The sequence below is a fragment of the Anthonomus grandis genome, chromosome 1 (assembly GCF_022605725.1).
Source record: "Anthonomus grandis grandis chromosome 1, icAntGran1.3, whole genome shotgun sequence".
NCBI classification, from domain to species: Eukaryota; Metazoa; Arthropoda; class Insecta; order Coleoptera; family Curculionidae; genus Anthonomus; species Anthonomus grandis.
Genome location: NC_065546.1, coordinates 58,130,927 through 58,148,863, shown reverse-complemented (window position 1 = coordinate 58,148,863; position 17,937 = coordinate 58,130,927). Strand labels below are relative to the sequence as shown.

The window sequence follows — 17,937 nt, the reverse complement described above, 5'->3', positions numbered from 1 at the left end:
AGAGAAAACCGATTTGAAATTCTTAGATCGACCCAAAACATTCAAAAAAGATCCAGGTTATGCATTCAGGAAAACGGAAACTTGTTTGAACATTTGCCTCAAATAAATTAGTATTTTTATCTGTTTGCAATTTTATTTGTCAATTTACTTTTGAAGCGTGCTATTGAGTTTTAATAAAAATTGTTATTAATAATACTATGCGGCGTTATTTTTAAATGCGTTTTTCTCGAAAATGGTAATTCCTAGCGTTATTGACCAAGAGGTACTTTTTTACGTGAAAAGCTTTAGATTTCTAAAATTTAAAGAAAAAAAAACAAAAACTTGGCAAACAATTTTTTTTTAAGTATTTTTTTAGGCTCATGCCTTAAATGATACGCACCTGACTAAATTATAAAAATTATGAAATGACAACTAAAGCAGTACAGCTTATCAAAATTGGGAGAATACCAAAATTTAAAATTTTTATATTTACCCGTTACGATAATAAGTGAAAAAAACCATCTTCAGGTGCCCCCGTTAAAAGGGGCGTAGCTCCTTTGGGGGGCGTTTGCCGATATATGTTATAGGAAAAAGGGTTATTTTTGACCAAAGAATACAGGGTTCGCGTTTCGTCCACTAATTTTGGGACACCCTGTATATATTTACTACATTTGTTATTAGAATAAGAAGGAAATAAATCAGTATCCGGTTGTCCAAATATTTATACTATTTTGATAAAAGCTGTACATATGATGCAAACAGCTTTATCTGTCTGTCTTGACAACATTACCAAACATCTTTAGTTCATCTTATAGGTAAAAATATTTACCACTTCCTATTTTGCTATACCCTGGTATGACAAGTAATGACATCTGCAAGACGTCGTTTTTTGTACTTTGTCGTCTCTATGACACAGTCATTTTGACGTCCTTATGACCTTAAAGTAACGTGAAAATATCACATTCAAAATGATGTCTTACGTTGCTGAAAAGTTCTAAATAAAACCTAAAAGATGTCTTAAACAAAACTAAGAGACGTTAAATATTTATGTATGGGACGACGTTTAAAGACTGTTTTAGGTCATTTAAGACGACGTTTGGAACTTCTTGAATATTAAAAACAAATTTACTTAAATTCCAAATATATTTTTCCTTATTCATTTGTAAATATGATGACTGACAACTTTTAATCTTTATATATTTTAGGCGGACATATGAGTAGTAAATATCACATCTTTTTATAAATAATGTAGCTTTTTACATTCACTTATACGGAGTACTACAAAATAAGGTGCTGATCCTTAAAGGTTTTAATCATTGGGTGATTTTAGGAAGAAAAGATCGAATAAAGCTATGTTCTAAACCCCTTAACTCTTAAGCTCCAGGATGTTAAAATCTTAAGAAAAAAATAATTTCTTTATCATGACATTATGAACTTAAAAATGAGTAAGAAATATAACACACACTATTTGAGTATCAACAGCAATTTTTTGATGTAGGCAATTTTTTTAAAGTTTATCCAGTGGCGTCCGTACAAGAAAGTAGACTATTATTTTTTATAATTATTATTCATTTTAGAGCAATTTTGATATCTTGATGGTATATCGCATGCCATTTTTTTCTGACATGCGATTACCGTGGAAAAAAATAGAATAATCTCTATACGTATTAAAATTAAATTACGAGACAGTTTTACCACTAAATAAAATATTAATTTTTAGTCTTGACACGTATTTTGCTAACTATGTTCGGGAGAAGATTACTATTAAGAACTACCACATTTTTATATGCCAGATTTTACAGACGCCACTGGAACAAATTAATTTTCCTCTTGTACGTTAAAAAAATCCTCCTGATGCATTAAACTTAAATATATATTCAATTCCTCAATGTATGATGATATTTATAGTTGATTTTTCAACCAAAAATAAACATTTATTTAACTGTCGTGTCTTGCTTGGGCAGCATCGCTGCAATAACTATTGACCCTGGCAACATTGACAAAAGGCTTAAAGCTCTAGCACCAAAAATTTCAGAATAACGAAATAATAACGAAGCGTTTAAATTGTTGCATGTCTAAGTGGTTTTTTCCCAGGAAAATTAAGAACTGAAAATGCAAACCCTCTGTATCCTAAGATAGAATAAGTTCTAAAACAACCTTTAAACCTTTCTCTAAAAACCAGCACCTCCTATAAAAAATCCTTTTCTCTTCCCCATCACCTTTGGGTTCAGGAAGTACAAATAGAAACTTAAAAAAAATTAATTTCACCCAAAACAAACCGTTAAGGTTTAATCAAAACAGTTTAACAACAACTATTAAACCTTTAATAGCATCCAGATATGAAACCGAGTATTTTACTCTGGGAAGCCACCCCTAATTAACAGCTTCCACGTGCAACGAGACAAAACGTCTTCCGGAAACGCACTCGAGGTATAAACCAGGTTCCTTTTTGCATCAAACCGGAAAACTAAACAGGGCTTCCGGTTTAAAACCTTTTGTCTCCGTGGAGCGCTCGCATCAGACAAACCCCGATGGCTTTTTGACATTTCGCAGTGGTTTATTGCTGTTTTAATGTTGACGGGGTCGAAAGTTCGGCATTGTGCAATTTGGGTCAACGAATTACGTCTTAATAATCGTCGTGTCGTAAAATTCGAACATTGTCGTAACGAAATTGCTCTTGATGTCAATTTGGATGAAGTTTCATTAATTTTTCAGGCCTATACCGGAGGCTGACGTGATGGCCAGACAATTAGGATATCTCTATGAAGTCTCCGCACAGGTGACTCTGCCCGAGCTAGAAAGAGCGGAGGAGTTCTCTTGTAAGCTTCATATTCCCCAGGCGAATTATACAACGCGTAGGGAAACCGTCTTTTATCCAGGTAGGAATTATTGTCTCAAGTTTAATTTTAAAGTCTTTAAATGAAAAATAGTAAAACGTTTATCATATCCATTAAAATTATGCATTTTTATTTTACTGGTGATAGATATGTATTATTAATTATGATTTGTTCTGCATATACTTTAAATTCTCTTAAGCATTGCAAGCTACAGGCATTTGCTGATGATAAGAAAATGTATTATTCTTTAGATCACAATGACTATAATGAAGCAGAATTACGTATGAATAAGAATCTAGATTTTTTTAAATTAAATACTAGTAAGGACTACAAATAGGGGAAGTCTTTATCTCCAAGAAAAATGCATGTAGGTCACTTAGGTAAATGTATTATGCATTTCGGCTGTGTAAACAGCCATCATCAGATACTAAAATAAAATACAGGTAATTGAAGACAGTTTTAAAAAAGAGCTTATTCGCTATAACAACACAGATTTAGAACTTACCAGAATATTACAAAAAACATATACTTTCACCAAATAAAACAAAAATTACCCGTTATCGGGAATAAAAATAACAATAAATAAAAGAATTAAAATTAAAAACATAGTACAATAAGGACATCTACGATTCAAAATATAAAATGTATACTAAGGACGATAGAGATTTCTACATATTAAATAAAGGTACTATAAGGAACTACTTGGATAATGAAAAGTAGGTAGATAAAAAACCAAATTTTATGTCGTTTAAATTAAACAAGCTTACTAAATTAGGTCAATTTATTAATTGCTCCAATACAATTTTCTACTTCCATATATGAATGAAGGTTTTGCTCAAAACAAAGTCTTATTTTCTCGAACTTAGGTATTATCATCTGCTAAAAGTCTTTAAGGTTTTCTAATTGGGTAGCCTAAATTTTAGTTTTTAAATGCACCCATAACAAAAAATCATGTGGCGCAAAATCAGGCGACCTAGCTGGCCATTCCATCTCTAATCTCCTCTTTACAATTCAACGATCCGGAAATATCTCATCAAGATGGTGCTCCATATTGTTGGAGAATGATTTGATATTTTTGATATTCATCATAGTCGTTTTCTCCTTTAATTATTTCCATTATTCTCAGATTGACCGTAATTTAACTAATTAAATTAAGTAGAAAAGGCGGTCCAGTATTGGCATCTGACGATTTTTTTTTAATTTTTGATTTACTTTTCCATTGCAATGAATTTCTATCTGAGTGAAAATATACATTCATCTGAGAATCAAATATTGTCAATAAGATGCGGATTAACAATAAACAACTCACTATTTTGGCAAAATTTCCCTCGTTGGTCATAAAGTCATAATCATCTTCATTTAAGGAATTTTGTAAGGTTGGATTTTGTTTTATTAAATATCCTATGAAAGCAACTTTTGGTTACTCGTCAATTTTCTGAAACTTAACCACTAATTCTAGAACGAATTTTCTGTTGACTCATTTTTCTGGGTGAATGTTAAGAACGGGCAATTGAAAAAAAAAGCCAGTGAAGAGGCAGTAGTGCCTCAACGTGATGGACTTCAAAAGTTTTTTTTGGCCATGTATGAAATAACAAGGGAAATGCCTGCTACGTACCAACATGTTACAAGAAATAGAGTATATCTAGCAGTGTCAGAAGTAGAAGCTGAATATTTACAGATAGGCACTTCTTCACTTTAAAATTTTTCACAAACTGGTTCTCAGACTCCAATTTTGCACCAGCTTCAACCAATACCTCAGGGAACCTGCAGCCCTTAAACATCATACTCCCATGCTTCCTACTCATCTTTTCTAGCACACCCCTACAGTCTCCTGGTACAGAGGCACCAGAGACAGTCAGTGCGCAGTCCAAAGACACCGCATCATTTTTTCATAACTTTTCAGTTTAACAAAAATGCATTCCAGTGTTATTTTTTTTTAAATAAATAAATTTTTAGTTTACATTAAATAAATTTCTTACCTTAAGAATACAGCTAGTTTTTCTTTTGTTCCTATGGGTGTCTGGGCATTACAACCTTCAGAATAAATTGTCTCTTCTATTATATTGAGCACTTCAATAAATTGATTTTTATTTAGTCGAAAATAATTTGTAAACTTTGAGTCCGAGGATTCAGATGCCAGATTAAATTCGCCATGACTCTGCCTTTTTTTCATGTAATTGCTTTTCCAATATGATTTCTTTCTTTTTTTTGATAGGTCGTACAGCAAAATTTCTGTTTCCCAATCTGCGTCCGAATCTGACTCAGAACTTAAGTCTAGTAATAAATTTTCCATGCTTATTAATTTAAGAAAACTACCTACTACGCAGGAAACAACACAGCTTGTGTAACAATATGCGTTCAGCCGGCACTTCCCACGAATTTCACCTTATTTATAGTTATTTTTATGTTGCACTGATACTAAATAAATGTCTCATTTATACTTCAACCAGTAAAGTGAAAAATGTATAGCCTCGCCTCGGTGAATATCAGAACCACTTTTGAGGTCCTTAAATAATTAATCAGCAGAAATATTAGGGATTCCCTTACCTCAAGTAAGAATATGTAATCATACGCTGCTTTGAACACAGCGCGGTTACGTTTAGACATTACTTCTGTATTATTTAAGCCGTCAGTCGAAGGGAGGCCGCCCTCTTAAGCTTTAATAAGAAGGGGTTGTCTATATCTTATTAAGTAAAAAACTCACTTGAAAGGTCAAAGATGTGAAACTTTATTTATTTAAAAAAAAAACATAAGGAAACGTACATCGGCCCCATTTAGGTTATGCTATTCAACTGAATAGTCTCGCCCCGATTCGACCCTCGACAACTTTTCCCGAATCTAAAATTTTAAATGAAATAATAAATGTCAACCCCATTTACGTAAACTGGCGGATATAATGACCGCAATAGGTCAGAGCGGGATAATTTGACCCAAATATTAATCATGGCAGAATTGCCCAAAGATTTCCCACGAGAGAATTCGAGTTTTCGTGTGCGGAAGGAGGGTAAAACATTCCACAACGCGACGAGTAAAAGTCTCCCGCTCCCGGTTATAAATCTCGAAATAATTTTTTGGTCTTTGCCCAGGGCGGCTGCGACACCACAAAACGATGAGGCGGTCGTTTTGCTTTTGCCCGGTCGGTCTAAGGGAACGATTTCGCATGGTGAATTTAAATTACGCAAATTGGGGTTTAATTTTTTCTAAAGTTTTCTATTTTTTTCGGTTTAGACCCACATGTTCTTTGTTATTTTATAATTCCTTTTAATTAATTAATATTTAATTTCAAAAAGAAACTATTTGGCAACTTTCAAAACCAAAAATGTTTAAAGATCTACCGATAGTTTAACTAACCCCATCAATACCTGCGAGCTGCGAAAATGTATATACAGTGCAAGAAAAATTTTGATTTACCAAACTTAAATGCTTGTGCAAAAAATCGTAACGTAAAGTTGATGCAATATTTTCCAGTGGATTTACACAAATTGTAAAATCGCCTACAAGAATAGTACGTACAAGCCAGACGCTTATTGATTATGTGGTAACTAACGATAAAAATTTACCTCTTGAAGTTCATTTAATACCGAAAATCAGTGACCATTCTATTATCTCGATTGATGTTGATCATCAAAATATAGTGACTCCGAATATAACTACTTTGAAAAGATCTACTAAACATTATAACTCAGATCAATTGCAACATGATATTATTAGTACACCTTGGAACACCAGCATTTCAGATGTTAGTTTACAAGCAGAAGCCTTTATCTTCTCTATTGCATCAAGCCTCAACGAAATGTGTCTCATGATCCCAGCTGTCACAGAACAAAAATATCAAGATAAGAAGTGGATTAACTCGGAAATTAAAAATCTAATGCTTGAGAGGGATAGACTGTATAAAAGAGCCATTTTACATAAAAGTGAAGATATATGGGCAGAGTATAAATCAAGACGAAATGCTATCGTGAGTAAAATTAGGAATGAAAAAGACAATTATTTTGCTGCAACCATAGATGAAAATTGAGAAAATCCAAGGGAGCTATGAAAAAATCTGAAGACCCTTCTGCCGGGTAAAACTGAAGCAATACAGAGCGAAATTCTCTTTGGAACATAAATTGAGACTGACGTGGCAGCAATAGCACATCAATTTAATAATTTTTTTATAGATAGTATCAGTGAGATTATTCAAAATATACCGCAACAAAATATAGTTCGCAATGCCCCAAGAAGTCCAACGTCAACTAATATTCTCCAGAATTTTGAACCAATATAAATGGCTAAATTGAGACAAGTCGTTAATAATCTAAAAAATGTAGGCGGGGGTGAAGATGGCATCATCAAACAGATTCTTTGTGATGCCTTTCATGTTGCTGGAAATAGGCTGTTGGACGTCGTAAACACCTCACTTTCAAATGGCGTTTTCCCGGTGTTCTGGAATATATCAACAATTATTCCTGTCCCAAATGTGGCAAATACCAAGTTTTTCTTTTTTTTTTTTAATTTTCATTTATAACATCATATTATAGTTACACAGTTATAATAAGTTATTACAATATCAAAATTATGCAGTTATATTCCCCTAGATGCAAGCATCTGTATGGGAAGTAATAAATGAACAGTGTACAATAAACATTTTTCTTCTGTTTAACTTATTTAAAGAAAAAATATATACATTAATATGAGCTCCTAAGTATATTTATAAAATAATTATAGTGAGGTAATAAAGTACCTAAACAATTTAACAAGGGAAGGCATCTACTAATATTAGGATACAACAGACTTAAACTTATTAAGATTGTTTACAATATATTCCTTCACTATTTTTGATTTTGTTTTATTTTTGATGTTTCTAATATGTTTAGGTAATAAATTGTACAGTTTTGGTCCTATAAATTTAATGGATCTCTTTCCGAACTCACTATAGCATACAGGAAGAATTAGTTGATTATCTTCATTAGATCTAGTGTTTTGGTTATGGTTTATTGGATATCTAATATTTTCACGATTGTGTATGAAGCAACAAACAGTTATACAAAATAAAGTTCTTGTGTTTGTATAGGTTTCATTATAAATTTCTTTAGTAGGGTATAAGAATGGGTTTTTAAGGATTATTTTTAATATTTTATTCTGCATTATCTGAAGAGGATTTAAAGAATTATAATGCATACTGCCCCAGAGTAATATTCCATATCTTAGTATTGATTCCACTAAACTTTGGTATATGGTTATAGGCATATTTCTGTCTAAAATATTTCTAATAGTGTAAAATTTGTAGATTAGGAAATTTAATTTTTTTGTTAAATGTGCAGTATGTAAGTCCCATTTCATGTTACTATCAATGATAATTTCCAAATACTTTACATTTGATGCTGCCTGTATTTTATCTGGCATATTTTGAATATCTAAGTGTGTGAACAATGGTCGATTTATTTTAGTCTTTGAGAATGCAATATAGTTGGTTTTTTGGACATTTAATGTCCAAAATATAAATAATTTCAGTTTGAGCATATTTTTTTACTTCCTCCCACGTATCTCCGTCAAAAGCAACAACAGTATCATCTGCGTATGAAATAATTATACCGTTTATGTTTAAAGTTGTAAGTGAGTTGATGTACAGAATAAACAACAGGGGTCCCAGAACGGTCCCCTATGGAATCCCAATTCTCACTGTACATGGGTCACTTAAAGTGTCATCTATTTTAACGTACTGTTGCCGCTCCACAAGATAGTTCGCAAAGACCTGTAACACGGGACCCCTCACCCCGTTTTTCTCGAGGACATCAAGAAGCTGTTTGTGGGGCACCGTGTTAAAGGCCTCCGCCAGATCCAAAACTACTGCTAAGCACTTTTTGCCAAAGTCCAATATATACCTTACATGTTCAATGAGTTTGTGCATGGCATCGCCAGTACTCAAGCCCGAAGAAAAACCAAACTGGTTTTCAGACAAAAGTCCATTTTTATCCAAGAACCCGGCTAGTCGCTCCCTTAAACACTTTTCGTACAATTTTGCGAAATTAAAAATTGTACTGATTGGTCTGTAATTATCAATTAAACTTTTGTCTCCAGATTTAAAAATGGGGGTTATAATGGATGTTTTAAAAGACTTAGGAATAATTACGGTTTTAAAGATTAAGTTTATTATATATGTCAAGGGTTCAATTAGATAAATGTGAAGTTTTTTAATTAGTTTTGCTGAGATACCATCATGTCCTAGAGCACTGTTACTTTTTAAAGAGTTTATATGTTTTATTAATTCAATGTGATCTACTGGCCTTAAGAACATTGAGTTATTTGCATTTTTTAATTGAAATATATTTGACGAGTTTGGTATTTTGTTGTACATATCGAGGCTTATCTTAGAGAAGTAATCATTACAAAAATTTGATTTTTCTTTTAAATTGCAATTATTTTTAGCTTCCATGGGAATTTTAATAGGGATTTTATTTTGTTTTTTATATTTATTGTAAAATTCAGATAATATTTCGTATATTTTTTTTAAGTTATTTTTATTTTCATTAATTTTTGTCTTGTAGTAAAGGTTTTTTGTGTAGTCAATTATTTTTTTAAAATTATTACGGTATCTTTTATACTCTCTTTCTTTTTCTTCTGTAAAGTTATTTTGTAATTGTTTTTTTAATCTATCTCTTTTTTTATTGATACAATAATGCCACTTGTGATCCAGGGTTTAATTTTTTTGTTAGTTTTATTGTAAAAAATTGATGTTGTTTTACATTTTAAGTAAAGTTCTAAAAATTTGTTTATGAAAAATGTATAGGCTTCTTCTGGATTGTTTGTTTTAGACGCGTCATTCCAATTTTCATTCTCAAATAAATAATTAAGTTTTATGTAATTTATTTTATTTTTAACATCAGTTTTTACAATATTTTTTATTCTCTTAATATTTAAAGCATGTGAAAATTTTAACATTATTAGAAAATGATCCGTTATATCATAATTTATTATATACGGTTTTGTGTGAATGTTAATTATATTATTATTGTTCTTTACAAATATATGATCTAAACATGTGCCTGATTCTGGCCTGGTGATTGAGTTTATATGATGTGTGTGAAAACCATATGAACTTAATGTTGAAATGTAATTTACCACGTTTAAATCGGTATTATTTAAAATGTTAATATTTATGTCTCCAACTAAAGTTTCAACATTATTTGACTTGTTTCCTGACTTTCCTGTAAAATATACATTAAGATCCTGTACAAAATTTTCGATAGATGAGTGAGTTGTCTAATGAGTTTCGTCCTATCAATACTGTTCCTATATATGAAAAGGTCTTAGAAGTATGCGTAAAAGAGCAATTACTGCAGTGGCTTTCGTGAACGTCATTCATGTGAATCTGTACTTCTGAATACCTGTGATAATTTTTTAAAGGCAATTGACTCAGGTGTGTTGGCTGTGTTTTTGTATTTTAAAAGGGCGTCTGAAACTGTTTATAGAGATATATTGTTGGGTAAGTTAGAGCGTTTTAAAGTGGTTAAAGTCTTATTTGTGTAATAGGTTACAATATGTGAAGTTTAATAATGCTATGTGTGAAACTGTAAATGTCGATGTCGGTGTGCCCCAAGGTACTGTTCTGGGTCCATTATTGTTTTTATTTTACATTAATGATATGGTTAGGGTGGCTCAAAAATCAAATATTATTTTATTTGCTGATGATACTATGCTCTATATAGTTGATCAAAATTTACAGCAAATGGTTTGCGGCATGAACATCGACCTTGGCAATTTGTTTGACTGGCTTTGTAACAATAAGTTAAGCTTAAATACCACAAAATCAAAATTTTATATATTTGGTAGATGGTCGAAGACATCTTCCATTGACATTGAAAGTGTAAGTGTTTGTGTGGATGGACAGAAATTAGTTTACGAGGATCAAATTAAATATCTCGAAGTAATTTTAGACTCGAACTTCACTTTTCAGGATCATGCGGATTATATTATGAGAAAGTTTACTAAAAAGGTAGGGTTCATTAATAGGGTGAGACAAAACTTATCAATGAATACAAAAATAACGTTATTTAATGCTATAGCTCTTCCGCATTTACAATTTTGCTCAACTCTTTTATATAATTTATTGCAATATAAAATCTCTCAATTGGAAAAAAATTCAAAATAGGGCAATGAGAATAATATTGAGATGTAACCGCTATACTCCTATTAAAATAATGTTAAATGTCTTAAATATGTTGCCCGTCCATCAACAAATTATGTTTAATGTTAATGTATTTATATTTAAGTTGAAGAAAGGCCTTTTACCTGATTATATATGTGATAAGTGCATTGCACTAAATACAAAATTTTAATTAGACGTAAAGTGAAAATTAAGAAACTACCATTTTTGTTAAAATAAATGACACACGAATGCCAATATAATCAGAAGCAAATAACTTTAAAGAGTTACTGCATGAGATTTCATTTCAAGATTTATTTGGCTTAACAATAATTAGTCAGTTTTTAAGTAAGGTATTTTAAGGAAGAAGAAAAAACAGAATGATTTTTTTGTTTTTAGCCACAATTATTTAATTCTATCTAAAAATCTACTTAGCTTCAAAATAATGATATAAGGAAATTGTAAATTCAATGTTATTACATATTAAACAGACCCTAAAATAAAATTAGACGCTCTGAGATCTGTAATACTGGAGTGAAGCAAGCACTATTAAAATGGCTTTAAAATTTTTAATAGATTTTGAATAAATCATACATTATATGTAAATTTCAGTTCAATAAATATAATAGATTCGAATAATAATAACAATATTTATAAAGACTTTTAAAATCAAATAACAGTTATGCCATTACCTTCATATATCCATTACCCTTTATATATCCATTACCTTCCCCTTGATTGACTTATAACATCTCATATAGACTTTACATACTACCATATCCTAATAATAGAAGACTGCTCCATATGCACATGTTTGTATACAGAGTTATATAAAGAGGACTACTGGAATATTTAAAACATTAGTTTCAAGAAATTCTCAAGTAACTCGAAATAATGATTTTTTTGTTTTTTGTTTTATTTTTAAATGTTAATTTTTAAAAGTTTAAGTATAAGCCTAAAACAGCTTTTTCTTAAATCACACTAACTAATGAACATCGGCTGCTGTAATAATTCATCTGTTACGTATATTTATCTCTTCGAAATGTTTAAACTAGTTTACGTCTTTTCTTAAATACTCTTAATTATTTGTAATTTCATTTATACCATGTTTTTGTTATCACAGCTCTGTAGCTCCTAATATCTTTTAAAATCTTGACAGCAGTTTTGTGTTATAAATTATTATAACTGTTAAGAGTCTCTTGTACTCATATTACTATATTTGGATTTTGACAAAGGAAACCAATTTTCTCACATAATGTGATGGTTAAGCAGAATAGCAAAATTTACTAAGCTTTGCCATACTCATATTTTTTTAGTATTACTTAAAGGCCAGATTTATTTATTTACCCTTAAGAGAGTGCAATGATGTCTTACTATATACACAGTATCAATGAATGCTTTTTGTTGTTAAATTTATTTGTAATATATTTATTAATTTACCAACACATGGTAAGGCCAATAAAAAATAAAAGTTTTTTTTTGAAATATCTACAGAGGTTTCGAAAATAATAAGTGTGTAACCCTAAAGTATGTAAATATGTGCATTACTATTATAGTATTATATAATCATATAGATATAATATAATTATATAGATACATTGTGTAACATTTATTGAAAATTTAAATACGATCTTGTCAGTTTATAGACAGCCTACTGCGACAAACTTATTTTTTTTTGTTTTTTTTTTTTTTAAATAAGAAATACTACTTGTGATACAATATTAGAAATAAATTTGGAAAGATTTTATATTTTGTATAAATAATCTAAAAATACCGCTATGTAGTACGAAAAAAGTGGCAATGCAAAAGTGTTATTTAATTATTTTTAAATCGAATGAGAAATATGCTTAAAAAAAATAAAATAGAATTTCGTATTTTTTCGATTTCGTATTTCTTCGGAACTACGAGGAATTTTTTATTTTTTTTAATGATATAATAATAAGCTTAAAATGTTGCTCTAATTCAAGCATCTGCATATCTCTTATAGATTCCAAGGGAATTGAGGGCCAAATTTAAAACACCCTGTATAGGTTAGTTAATTTATCCAAAATTTTAAAAGTCAATTATAGAAAAACTGTAAGCTATATCATTAAAGTTGCACTGATTTCTGCATATCTACTCTTTTGCATTTGAATCCAATAAGACTACCCTCAAGGTCGTAGCTCTTTCCAGTTTTCAAGAGGTCTGGACTTCAATGGACTTCAAACTCCTTTCAAAAACTAGCGGTCATCGAATGTATTTCCTTATAAAAGTTTATGAGAAAACGGCCAAAAGATAATTTCCTCTTCATTTCCCAAGGTATCGACCTAATAGTCATTAGTTCTCAGTATAAAGGGGCGCACTCGCTCATCCCTTTGTGAGCGCCCCGAGCGTATAACGCCACTTTAAAGTTTCATCTCCGTGTAAGATGTGATACATGGTCCGGCAAAACACGTCGACTTCGGTCCCCGACCGGGACCTTTATTGTGATTAAAGTCTCCCGTTGTTTAGGAATTGCCTCGGACGTCCGGGAAAAAATTACGGATTTCTAGATTGTTCCGGTGTCCGGATTCGTAAACGAGAAATACAGAATAAGAAAAGGCAAAGGAGGGAATATGCGTCGGTTATATTTCTCGGCTTCGCAGTATTAAATTATCACGTAGGGGTAATTTATTTCAGTTGCTTTTGCCTTTTTTGGCTTTGGGGAGTATTTATTTTTGTCTTATGGCTGTGTTTTATCAGTAAGAAAAAGCTAATTTTTCGCATTATAACACTAACGTTTATCGAGTTAGGTTATAAATTAAATTTAGGTATATTTATGCAGGTCTCTGAAGCCTATATTTCTGATACTTTTAGGAATTCCTTTCCCTCATCGGCTTATACAGGGTGTCCCAAAAAAGAGTGTCAAGCGAACGCCCAGAGATAGAGCAACCCTAGGGGAATCTGAGTCACTCCCATGTATATGATCCGATTTTTTTTAGTTTAGGAGTTATTAAATTTTTTGTGATTTTTTAGTATTATTCAACTTTTATCCTTATTTCTGCTATATTCATAGTAAATAGGTAAGGCGAATGCCTGGTTTTTATTTTATTATTTAGATAAAAGTTGACTCTGACAAGAACAAAGATAATTTTATCCAGAAATTAAAATATTGCTTACAAAAATATATAAATTGTGACATAAAAAACAAAAGTAAAAGAAGTTCAACAAAGTTAAAGGCGTTTTAAAATTTACAGAATTTTTTTTCAAAACATAATTATTTAAGAAACCTTATCGGTCTATCAGCTTTTCACTATAAAAAATTCATTCAATTTATGAATATTAAGTGCCCCCCTCGAAAATAAAATCGACGGGTCCGAGCGTTTTTTTTAACGTTGTGGCTAGAAAACCATTAACGGCTGAGCATATTTGACCCTTATTCTATTATGTTACATCATAGATGACGTCATAATACCTTAATGGCAATATATATCCCGGCTGAATAGGTGTCGACCGGGAAAAAAGTGAAGTTATACAAACATTACGTATTCACCGGTTAAAAATAGGTGATATGTGACTGGAATTATTGTAATAAGGTAATCTAGGAGGTATTATTAAGGTGTTAAAACATAATAATTACATACAAGAAAATGCTTTTATTAGACTTAATTGAGTCAAAATAAATAATTAAGGTTACAAAAGCATGCCGGACAACACCAATCGTTTCTAACTTTTTTTTTGCCAATACATTTTATGTGGTATCTTCCGAGGCAAGTGGAACATATTTTAAAATTTGTTGTATCTATTTCAGCACCACAACATGAACATACAAATTTAATTGTTTCTTTCTTTGAAGATATAATTTGAAGAATCTGCTGGAAAGCCAGGTCGTTATTATTATTATTATTTATTGTATTTTTACTTTAATGAAGGTACTTGACTAATTGTAAATTTATATTGTTATCAAAATTTTTGTAGTTAAATTAAAATAAAGTAATAAAATTCGTTATCCTCTATATTTAGCAACCTTAGAATAAATCGTTGTTTTTCATTAATGCTAAGTTTGGCAAATGGCGTAGGTTTTTTATTAATTTTTCTTCTTTTAGGCAAGCTAATGGTTGTCAGAGCCTCACCTTTTACTCTACCTCTTTTTTTAATTTTCTTTGGCATTTTAATATTATCCAACTCCTAAAAAATTAAAATATTTTTATTATTTTTTTTTACTTAGATTCCATGTTTTTAGTATTTTCATTATTTTAAATTTGACTGGTACTAGGCAGTACAATATTTTCCAGTATGACAATCTTATTTGAGGAAGATGCATCCAAATTTTCAATTTCATCATTATTTTCAACTACTAGTTCTTCTACAATCACGTTTTCTGCTGGAACCCAGACATTATTTTCTAAGTGCTCCGTTTCTAAATTCCAATTATTATTGTTACTAAAGTCATCAGGGGATATATCAGCCGACACTAATTGACTCTCCTAAAAAAATATTTCATAAAATTTGAAATACCTATAGTTAGTGAAAAAGATACCTTGTCTCTATTAGGACTATCTATTGCACTGACTGGTGAAATTTTTATATCAATATCTTCTTCCCAATATTTCTCAATAGTAAGTAATAATTGTTTTCGTCTTTCGTATAACGTATTTTACCGCTGAGCGGCTAGATCCGCAAGACTATTAGTTATTGGTAAGATATTCCGTCGTTTCTGGCCATATGAGACTATATGTTTTGGTTTTCCTATGGTAATAGCAACATTTTGAAAAATGTTTTCAGTTTTATTTTCGTCAGACATCGATTATGGGAATAACACTGATATGTTGTAACTTACGGTCCATCTTTTATCTGGCAAGAGGGGATCAAATAGAGGCTGATTTAATAGTTTTCTGACAGCAAATATATGACGACACGGCAAAAGCATGGAAATAAAATATGAACAAGAGCACTTATAAATGTCCGTATTAATCGTCCCTTCTGAAGATTTTATTAAAAATCAATTAATGATTAAGAATTATGAAGTGCTAAATCCTGTTATATATCTTTTACCTTTCTTGAAAATTCTAGCTGTTTGATTAATTGTTTTCCAGGTTCTTTTGTCAATAGTTTTAAATATCGAGCTTCAACACTGTTAGCTTCAAATTTTGTGACAGTCCGTTTTAATTCACTATATATGAACTTATGGGCGTGTTCGGAATTCATACTAGATGTTATTTTAAAGAATCCTATGAAAAAGTCTTCAAGGCTGCTATTTTTTGAAATAACATCTTTTATTTTACCGTTAATAGATTCCAATCTATTATTAGTATTATTAAGAAAATTATTTTTGCAGAATTCTGTATGCATTGACCACTGATGCTTAATAACATGCCAATTTTTCATATAATAGCTTAAGACCGCTTTTGGTGCAATTTCCTTAAAGCTATCCAGGGTTTTTGTAAAATCTTCTTCAGATTTGGCATAAACTAAATTTTGAAAATACTCTAAACAGGTTTTTTTTGACTTTCAGTTATACCCATTTTTTCACACTTTATTTCACGACGGAAGCTTCTCATTGTGTGAAAGATACATAAAATTAATGAAACTTAGTTTCTGTGGCTTTCCCGTTAAGTTGTTTAAAAGTGCTCAAAAACCAACTAATATTTTCTTTGCTTTCCGAAACCATTAAGCACATGCCCACTATCTGACTTTGACGCTGGCCATTTTCTACTAGCATTAAATAAACTGGAATACCTATATTTAGGAGTTTATATGTAGCATCAATTGCTATAAATTCGGGAAAATATTCAAAAATATTTTTCATATAAGGAGTTTGCGCAAACAGTGCTTGGAATATTTGAATCATCATCTTTTAGAACAGAAACTACACACTCTAAGATAAAAAGTAAATTTTATAATTTAAATGCAGGTATATTACGTACGTTCTTACCATATTTATCTTGTATTAGTTTAATGTAGTAGGCCAAATTAACCTCTTCACATTTTTAACTGATGCCAAATTAGACAGGTCTTTCAGTAAAATTACTTTTCCAGTTTTTCTATCATTTTTTCTTTAACAAGTTTTTTATTTGCCTTTAGTACTAATAACTCTTTTGTAATATTTTTCATATCTTCAGGCATTTGTCTTTGAACTGGGTAGTGGGCATATTATTTCTGTAATTATTATTGCTATGTTAAATATTTATCAATATTATTATAATTATAATAATTTGTTTTATTAATATCGTTAGTAGAAAAAAATAAAAAGTTTGATTACATTTTTTACCTTTAAAAATGTATGATTGTGTTTATTGTTCATGGCTATTACTTCTAAACTTTTTCCATTTTTGGAAGCCCTAAATCTGATAAAAAAAAAACACTCCTTTCTATATGTTCTACAACATAGATCATTATTATTAATGGATTCTATTCATTGCAATTACAAAAAATATTATGAAGTATGGGGATAAATACTAAATATACATAGGTACCTACGACGATTCACGTATGCCTTTGCTACAAGAAACAAAACCTCTACCCCCATGTACACAAGCATATTTTAGTTCATAATAAATAAGTTTATTACTTAAAAAACGCTTAACTTTACTTGACTGAATTGTCCTGGCATCCCGTTTCCATAAAATGATATAATTTATTTTTGAATACTCATCAATTGCCTTCTGAACTTCCTCATAGCTTTCAAACTGAGATCCTATCTCAATATTATTACTGACATCAGTCGACATGATCTTCTGTATTATACAGTACAGAGTTACTAAGTATTTGCCTAGAAATTTTAATAAAATAATATAGCTACTACCTATAGTATGTATACATATATTGAACGAATTACGCAGATTAGGTACCTACTTACCTATTTTTTCGCTAATATCTGTTATAAAAACAGTAGTAAACTAACATTTAATCTCAACCACAAGTACCGCAAAATTCACAGAAAATAAACAAATAATAAAAGAAAACAAAAACCTAACCTTATTTTTTTCGCGGCTAGATTTATTCAGCCGGTAAACGTGTCATTTGTGACGTAAC

General features: G+C 30.6%; 1 protein-coding gene across 4 annotated transcripts in view; it reads left to right on the top strand.

Moving 5' to 3' along the window:
- Window positions 1-17,937, top strand: part of LOC126745607 (uncharacterized) — a 295,984-nt gene that overhangs the window by 261,590 nt on the left and 16,457 nt on the right. For all 4 annotated transcript variants that reach the window (XM_050453550.1, XM_050453559.1, XM_050453552.1 and 1 more), the window contains one exon: window positions 2,695-2,858. In XM_050453550.1, the coding sequence (XP_050309507.1) occupies window positions 2,695-2,858 (164 nt within the window). The remainder of the gene's footprint in view (window positions 1-2,694; window positions 2,859-17,937) is intronic.